The 9,301-nt window shown below is 37.7% G+C and overlaps 1 protein-coding gene across 1 annotated transcript in view; it reads left to right on the forward strand.

Moving 5' to 3' along the window:
• Positions 1 to 9,233, forward strand: part of LOC121371066 (E3 UFM1-protein ligase 1-like) — a 34,701-nt gene extending 25,468 nt beyond the window's left edge. Inside the window, exons 14-17 of the mRNA XM_041496696.1 lie at positions 4,046 to 4,126; positions 5,128 to 5,219; positions 6,083 to 6,294; positions 6,768 to 9,233. Of these exons, the coding sequence (XP_041352630.1) occupies positions 4,046 to 4,126; positions 5,128 to 5,219; positions 6,083 to 6,294; positions 6,768 to 6,943 (561 nt within the window). The 3' untranslated portion in view covers positions 6,944 to 9,233. The remainder of the gene's footprint in view (positions 1 to 4,045; positions 4,127 to 5,127; positions 5,220 to 6,082; positions 6,295 to 6,767) is intronic.
• Positions 9,234 to 9,301: the final 68 nt, after the last annotated feature.

Here is a 9,301-nt window from a genome sequence, read left to right on the forward strand (position 1 = left end):
TGGCTGTGACTGATTATCTTCCGTCTTCAATCTATCCTTCAACGGTGTGGCGCCGGCTTTGGATGACGCTGTTTCCGGCGGGACCAGACGTCTTCCTAGAACTTACAGATTGGCACGTCCTGTCGATGGCTTCAGTTCAGCGTACATATACATGGCGACCATAACTCCTCATGTGCAGGATGCCAGAGGATATGCCTTGTTCCAGCCGTCGACTTTGATGTTGGTATACCTTATATCTTCTGTGACGTCGATGTGCACTACGATTGCACACTATCGTCAACCGACTTGCCTGAAGCGATCCATTCTCGACTTTCAGCATAAGCCGGTAATCTTGGCAGACCTGTGGTCTACATACGGCTCTTTGCCGTGAAGGGGTTCGACGTTACAAGCGTTCCGGGTTGGTGACGAAGACAGTCTACTTGTGTTGAGATCCCGTGCACCGATGTTCGAGGAAGGTTCAGTGACATTCGGCAGATCGTTCTCTATATCCGGTGGCGATGCAAGACAGTCGCTACTTCCGCTTGGTCCGGAAGTTATCCAGTTGCCATCGCGTGGTACGGGGATCATTGCGGCTTATCAACTCACTGACGTTCACTGTTGTTACCGCCAGAGTTCGTGACCGATGCTGTCTAGATGGTCTCTGCTGCTGTTTCGCACCGGGTGGTGTGACGACCGTGGATTTTAGCCGGTTGCTGTTTTGCGTTGCTTCACTTCCAGGTATATCCAGGTAACTCCAGGTAGTGAGTTGCTACGCTGTCTTGGCTCTTGCCTGTATCACGGGGTCGCTGTTTCCGATGTCTTGATTCCTGAATCACTCTATTACTGTTTCATGAAGTATCATTGCAAGAGTAATTTTGACGTCGGCGCAACATTTGACGCTTAGAGGTTGCGGTATCCAGTTTGTTTCTGAATCCATGCATTCAGTACAATAACGCAGATTTGCTGATCCGGTTACCAGTCGCCTTGCAGTCCAGTCTCTGTTGGTGGCTGTGGTTTCCAGATGAAGCCGATCTACAGATCTGCCTGTTGGAGATGTTGGCAGTTACGTCATCCTTCTTTGGCGAGAGATGCCGTCAGGCGCCTCTCTCATGGTAGCCACAGACAGTACCACCGCAGTGGCTTCTATCAACTGTCGGGGCGGAACCCACTCCAGCAGTCTGCTGCAGTTGACTTATCGTCTCTACAAGCTGGTTGACGAGATTCCGTTGCAACTTCGGGCTCGCCATATTCCAGGGGTTTCCAATGTACTAGTCGACACACTGTCTCGGCCGTTGTCTCCACATCCGACGGAATGGATGCTCCATCCCGAAGCGTTTCGATGGGTGTACGACAGACTTTGCACACCAAACATCGATCCTTTCGCCACACGATTCAACCATCAGCTGAGGGTTTACGTGTCTCCGGTGCCGAATCCCGAAGCTCTGGATCTCGACACATTGGCCATCAGCTGGGAACAGATGGACGCATACACTTTTCCTCCACCAATCCTCCTTCCAAGGGTGCTTCAGAGGTTTCAGCTGTACCATTGTCGCCTGTTACTCATTGCTCCGATGTGGCCATCCAGGATGTGGTATCCAGATCTAATACGTCTTGCCGATCCACATCCTTTATCGCTGCCAGACTGGGATCATCTGTTGCTGCATCCCACGTCAAGACTATACCATCCACATCCGCAGTTGTTCCAACTGCACGCGTGGACTGTATCTCCAAGAGTTTGAGGAAGAAAGGTTTTTCTTCACAGTCTATGGCGGCCATTTTGAAAGCGCACAGATCATCTACTACTGCGGCTTACAACGTCAGATGGCTTCGTCTTCACCGATGGTGTGTCCGGCAAAAAACTCAACCCTCAGACGATTCAAATACCTCGTCTTGCTGATTTTTTGCTGTATCTGCGGACCACTTTACGATTGAAGGGGTCTACCATCGCTGGGTACGTTTCGGTCATCGCTACTGTTCGTGATGTCACTACTGGAACGAAGTTATCGGGTATTCCTGAGATCCATAAGATGATCAAAGGGTTTCGCCTTGAACATCAAGTACACCGGTTTCGGCCATCAAGATGGGACCTGAATCTGGTGTTACGAGCGTTATCGACCGCACCTTATAAGCCGATCGAATCCTCTTCCCTGCAAGACTTGACGCGGAAGACGGTGTTTTTACTCAGTTTCGCCACGGCTGCCCGTGTCTCAGAACTCCATGCTCTTGATGTAGACTTGGTACGTTTTGAATATTTACAAAACAAATAACCCAAAACGATAGCATCCTTTAGGACCTAACCGGAACGATTCGGTCAGGATTTCCTCAGCAGTATAATTTCTAATTTCATGTCATTACTGTGTTTTGCCAGAATATATTATTGTCAATTAGTATTAGATTTATAAGGCTTAAATTACATATTTATTTGATGATGCAGATGTGTGGATGTCACGGTGATCTAGTCCCACGGTATGTATAATACCTTAGGTGGCTCGTACCTATAGGGGTCATGGACTATAGTCGATCACGTGACATCAATTAACCATCAAGCTTTGTACTTTTACCTCCCAGCCGTAATGTTGGCTGCTATACCTATACTGTTTATGGTCCTCTTAAAAAATAACTCCAACACCAGTGATTTTGGGAAACAATTATTATTGTACCATACAAATCCTTCATATTGATATATACCTATATATCGTATGACAGCAATCTATTATGTCACAGTACAGTCTGTCTTAATCCGACAGGGTTAATTACCCGTTACCCTGACTCCCCAGCCCTCTCTAGGCTACCTGCAGATTACACTGGTAATATTCCTATATTGAACGCCAAATTATCGGCATTCCATAGCCGACGTGTGACTTAATTACCCTGTTAAATTAACAGTAAACAAATCTAACAATGGATATAAGGGTTATTCTTATATTAGCCTCCCACTTACAACAACTAAACAATATCTTTATTGGATTAACTTCTGATTCTTACTTTATCAGGCTTATCTATCAGTCAGTTTAATCCACAGGTTAGAGTTACCGACATCACATATGAGTTCTAATAAACAAACAATAATATCACATAAATCATACATCAACGACCTAACAGATCAGAACTCATAGTTACCAGGTCCAGCGGTGAGGTTTGGTCTCTCAAGAATATATCTCTTGAGGACCGGCATCAAAGAAATACCAAGACGTAGCCCGTACCCTATTGCGGGAACAGTGGGTGTCTGGCTCCCTTTTAAAATTTCCGCCAAACCTTTTTATGCCCCTAGCGCGGACTCCGCTGCACAGCTGGTGTCGAAACCGGCTATCAGCTACCCGAAACTGTGTTAATTAGTGTTTGTTCGCTAATCGGATTATCATCTCTTAAGAAAACAACCCAATCTCAAACTACTGGGCAACATGATCCCCAAAGGTATCCGATACGGCGCATCCACTGATCGTAACAGATTTTACTAATATCATTTCCCGTACTTAGTAGAGGTTAAAAACCTGTAAAATGTAGGTAAATTATTATAAAAAACTCACCCGTAGGTGCAGTATTTGTAATCTCACTAAGTATAGCTACAATAATATGTGTAGTTACAATATAAAGAAATATAGATGGAATCTGCCCGAACATGTACATATTAATACATATATAAACATTGTTCCTACACAACGGTAGGTAGGCAGATATAAAAACTTATACATGAAAACGAACACAGAGGATTGGAATATTTGGCCTCTCTCTGGAAGTCCTTTGTCTAACAGTCTGTATACGAGGCCCATATATGGTTTTCCGAACATTCGGAACTCTATACCTCAAACTGAAGGAGGGGCCTGAATCGGGTTTACGAAACAACGGTGTTTCGTCAGTGGACTCAAGGGCTGAAGTGTTGTACTTGTTTACAATGAACACATAATGTCAGTAGTGGGTTTGAATCCCTTTTCTGAATGCATAAACAGTTCAAATTGCATTGTTTCACAGGTGTTGATACTTGAAAAATAATCTATACCTAGAACAATAGTGTGACATCACATGTATGGATTGAGTATTGGTACACCACTAACATGTTGTATTTCAGGCCAGATTGAAAATTATAAGTAAACTCCCCACCGAGATTCAAGGTCCTTTGACAAAGCTACATTCATCTCTGAATAGCAAGGTAAGTTAAACCTTCTTGTAATTTTAATGTTACTTCAAGGTCCTTTGACACAGCTACATTCATCTCTGAATAGCAAGGTAAGTTAAACCTTCTTGTAATTTTAATGTTACTTCAGTACAGTTAAATTTATAATTAGTAGGATTTATTTATAAACAATATGGTTTCAAATAATGCATTGTTGTGCTTCTTAGGATCATATATGGTACTTAATGTTAACGGTAGTTGCTCTTCACACTCTTATTTTGGCTCCATACACAATAAATATAACATATCCAATTTTTTTTTTTTTTTTATACAATATATTTGACGAAAGGTACTTTTCATTTTTTTCATCTTTTTAAACTTAAACTTGATATTTTGTCCAGAATTATGAAAAATAAAAAAGTACCTACCTGTAAACTGTATCATCTGTTTGTTATAGAATTTTGACAGGGGTCAAGGTTAGTAGACAAGTTTTTATTTTAATGTGAAGCATTGTAATAATACAGCTAATTTTGAATTTCATTGAGATCAGTATTCCAATGACATCACTTTACATCTCCTTAAAAATAACAATAAACTGGATGCAAGAATGCTGGAAAAATTCCAATGCAAAAGTGCTATTGAATTTTATTTTTTATTTGAACATAAATAATGCACCTGGATGTGTTTGAAGAAAATCTTGTAATATTTTTTTTTTACTATTTATGTAATATGGATTTCAAGTTAGATTATGGTGAGATATGAGATATGCTATATTTATTGTGTAGAAGCTAAAACAAGGGTGCAGAAAGTGACATTCGTAAAACTGAGTGCTTCCCCCCCCCCCCCCCCCCCCCCCCCCCCCAATTTCTCCTTAAATTTAAAATGATAAGAATATCAGTACAGTTGTATTATAGTGTTTAATAGGAAACTTTCTAAAAGCTTTACATTTCAAATGAGCAATTCAGAGTTGTAAATTGTTTTTCAATTTCCATAATTATTTACTTAAATTTCTCTTATATTGTGTTTTTTATATTCAGACCTTGGAAGAGTTCTTTTCTAGTCTGGAATATCTTTGTGGCCCTGAGAATCTTGGTATTTTGTTCAAGAAGTTGGACAAGAAAAGAGAAAGGTAAATTCTTCTGCACAATTTAATGCGTTAACGGGTTATATTAGTGTTTAAAATTACTGAACACTATGTTATTTGATTTACTCTTCTTTACCGTGTAGACAATTATTAGTCCCCTACCAGCAGAACCCTTGGGAGCTAGAGGTTTTATCTGTCTGTTTGCTCATTTGTCCCACTTGTAGTTTTTCAGAGATGTTATTTTCAATGCTTCAAGATATTACAGATTAAATTTGACTTTCATAGTCATTTGCCCATTTTTGATGATTATGGCACTTGAATTTAGGAGAATTGAAAATTTGTTAAGTCTGGTAGGAGACTTGTATTGCTTTAACAATCTCTCTCAGAATGCTTGTTCTGCTAGCTGTGCATAGTACCTGTCATTCAGACACCAATATAAAATTTAAAAAATACAAAACTCTACCATATGATATAAATCTAAAATTCCATATCCTCTTGGAGTGATGGTCCAGTGATCTGGCTATATTATATATCTGATCACACAAAACCAACAAAATTCAATGAGTTCTAAAATAGTGAAAAGACAAGATTTAGATATTACTTTTCCAATGGCAGCAGTGATAGTTAATGAAAATGCACCAAGAAGATTTGCGTTAGGTTTGTGTTAATTTTGTGGATTTTTTTCTTTTTTTTGTAGGTGAAACGATTGATACATAACATTATATTTGACACTTAAAGGTGAATGTAGTTAAAAATAATAAAAGCCTTCCATACCAAATTTTTGTGGCACATTTGTTTTTTTGTTTTTTTAAGATCAGACTAAATTAGTTTTTGTTTTTTTCAATATGCTATTGAGTAACATGAAATAAAGTTTTCTTTTGTTCATGACAGACTTAATTGTGTTTCAGACAAATTGTATTTGCCCATCGACAAACACTGGCTGAGCAACTGAGACAAGAGACTGACCCAGCAATGACACTTCACTTGGCGTCAGTAATACTCTTCCAGACGTTTACAAATAACATGATTCACGTCCCAGGTCGTCTTGTGCCGCAAGTTATCCAGTTTCTGTCGGAATACTTAGAGAAAGATGTCCATGAAAAGCTTGTCAATTTACAAGGTAATTGTTCATCTAATTTGGGATTGTTTTATCCTACATATGTTTGTTTCCATACAAGACCTTTCAATATAGTGCAAATATGTCTCCTGGGGGAATTGTTAAATTGAGAGGTCAAGTATACATTAAAAAACAAAACAACCAGGTTTTTCAGTTCTAGTTTGCATTTCTATTAAAAATATTTAAATACATTTTTGATGGCCAAATATAATATTTTCTATACATTTCAAAAATCTGTATTCATGTGGTCTTTAAAATTATTTTATTTCATGCCATAACAGGATATCTTGAAACTGAGTTTGTTCAAGTTGGATGACATTAAACATTCATTCTTTACTTGGTTTAGTTATTATTTTTCCTCCTTTCTGTTTACTTATATAGTGCTTTAGTCCTTTTTGAAGTCCCCTCACCCCACCCCCAACCATAACTTGCAAGTCATAATCTTAACTAATATATCTAAAATAAAATAATTTCAGAGCTGGTTGTGAAGCATGCAAAACTAGTCAATGATTCCACTGCAGAGAAACCTATGACAGAGGAAATTTCAGATGTCGAGGCACAGATGAAAGAATTACTGCCTGGTGTCAAGGAAATTGCACTGACTGCTAAGAAAAACAATATGGTACAAGAAGAAACAAAGGACGAGGCTTGATATAGATACTACAAATGTGACGATGTCTCAATCAAGTTTGAAATAACAGGAAAACCACACATTGGCATATTCGGAGTACTCTCATAATTATTTTATTAAAGTGTGCCATCGTGCAACTTGTAGTAATACTTTTATAAAATAACCTTATGTTTGACATCCAATAGCAGATGATTAATAAATCAATGTGCTCTAGTGGTGTCGTTAAACAAATCAAACTATTTATAATACTTTTATATCATATCATCGAATTAGAAATTGCTAAAATATATCTGGTTCCCTTTGGCTGTTCATAGGAAATTTATGGAATACATTATTACTGAAAGTTGTACTGTTACTACTAAGTGGCAGCATCAGCCATTCAGTATATAAATGGGGAAGAAAAAGTGTTTCAGTTGAGGCAGTTGTACTTCATACACAGTATACATTGCCATATGTATAAGCAGAAAGGGACCCGATAAAACATTAATTTAGTATTAACATAACACTGTTTAACAAGACATGCTGAAATGAGGATAGGTTTGCTTTGAAAAAATAAATCCGATTTATTTTAACAGCAGAACAAATGTCAATGACTCTGAAGGAAAACTTTAATAAACAGGTTGAGGTGTTTTTTTCTTGTGATATATGAAATGTGAGCTTTCTGTAAGAATAAAGGTTTTTGGTAACACGATTAGTCGGCTGAACGATAAATATTAATTTAAAAGTGATGTTGTGCTCATTATATATGTAAATATTGTACCATAATAAAAGTTTGATCGACACAGGTATAACTGAGGATTTAATTCAGATGAGATTTAAAAAAAAAATGAAATGTGTGACGGTCACGTCTTTACATCTGAAAATTGTCATTAACGTGTCTGAGCACATTGGGCATTGCATGTTGACTGGTACAACATTAGCTCATGCTTCTCATGAGACAGTGGATCTCTGGAATAGTGAATAGTGATCGAGATCCATTCACGAGTTAAAGCACGTTTAAGGTTGTGGACGTTCCCTTGCACCCTACAACCAAACAAATCCCATACCTGCACAATAGGGAACAAGTGAGGCAATCTTGCAAGCCAGTTTAGTGCCTCAATATTGTTCCTCTGAAGAAGTCCAGTCGTTAGTCTGGCTGAATACAGGCGTGCATTGTCCTGTTGAAACAAAATGCATGGATGCTGATTTCATCACTAATGCTGAGCATTCAGATTCCCATGAGGTTGTTTGTCCGATGTCATGAATTCCTGCCAACACCATGATGTTACCACCACCACATCGGTCATGTTAGTGCACGAAGCGACGTTGTACCACAGTCAGTGCACAATGTGCTCAGACAATTTAAAATATTTTTTAGCATGCACTCCCAAACACCATTTAACGAAGTGACCGTCACACATTTCATTTTGTATTGAAAATCTGTTACTTATACTGACAAATGATGCCTTAATTAAATCCAGTGTCCGATTTTATTTTGAAAGTCGTGAGTTTTCTTTTATTTAAGCGCATTTACCAAATTGCTAAATGTTTTTGGCCAAGTATAAATATACACACACATCTCACATTTAATAACTGCCACCCCAACCCGTTACTGACATCTATCTTCTGATTCCTATGGGAATGCCATTTAAAAAAACCAGTTACAATCTTTTCAGTGTCATATTCAATACTTCATATAGGTCTCTGAAAATTATGAGAATGATTGTTTTTTATTGTGCATTGTTCACAAAAATCTATTAAAAAATTGTTCTTGCATTAAATTAACAACATCATTCCATAGACAATAATGGGTTATGCAAAAGGCAAATAGGTTACTTGAATTTGTTTTTGCACAACTGAAAAGGTATGTGTTACACAGATTTTCAATCTTCTAAAGCCTGTTGAATGTACCAGGTCTAGAGCAGCTTGGTTATCGCAGAAGAAAAAAATATTTGTGACAAGTATATGAAAATACATGGTCAGTAATTTTTTTTTTTTTTATTACCAAAAGTAGAATTTAATGGTAATTTATGGTGTGTAGAACACAATATGAACAAAAATAGAAAACCAATGAAATATTGAAAACATTGCATTTGTTAAAATATGGCAGAATCACCTCTATAACTTGGCACTTGCTTTCTTAGAACTTGATATTCACAGGAGATAATCACTGTTTTTTTGAGAATAAACTAATGTGACATGAGCAAGGCAAATTATTACTCTATGTATGATGTATTGATTTTTATCATGTTTTAATTTTTTGCTTGTCACATTTAGGACACCAGGATACATAGTGTACATGTACTTGCTGGTAAAATAAAATGAATATAAATTTATTTTGTTATTTTATTATTTAAAAATATATTAATACACATACATGTATGTATATTCAGGGCTCGA

This window comes from Gigantopelta aegis, chromosome 4 (genome assembly GCF_016097555.1).
Source record: "Gigantopelta aegis isolate Gae_Host chromosome 4, Gae_host_genome, whole genome shotgun sequence".
NCBI lineage: Eukaryota > Metazoa > Mollusca > Gastropoda > Neomphalida > Peltospiridae > Gigantopelta > Gigantopelta aegis.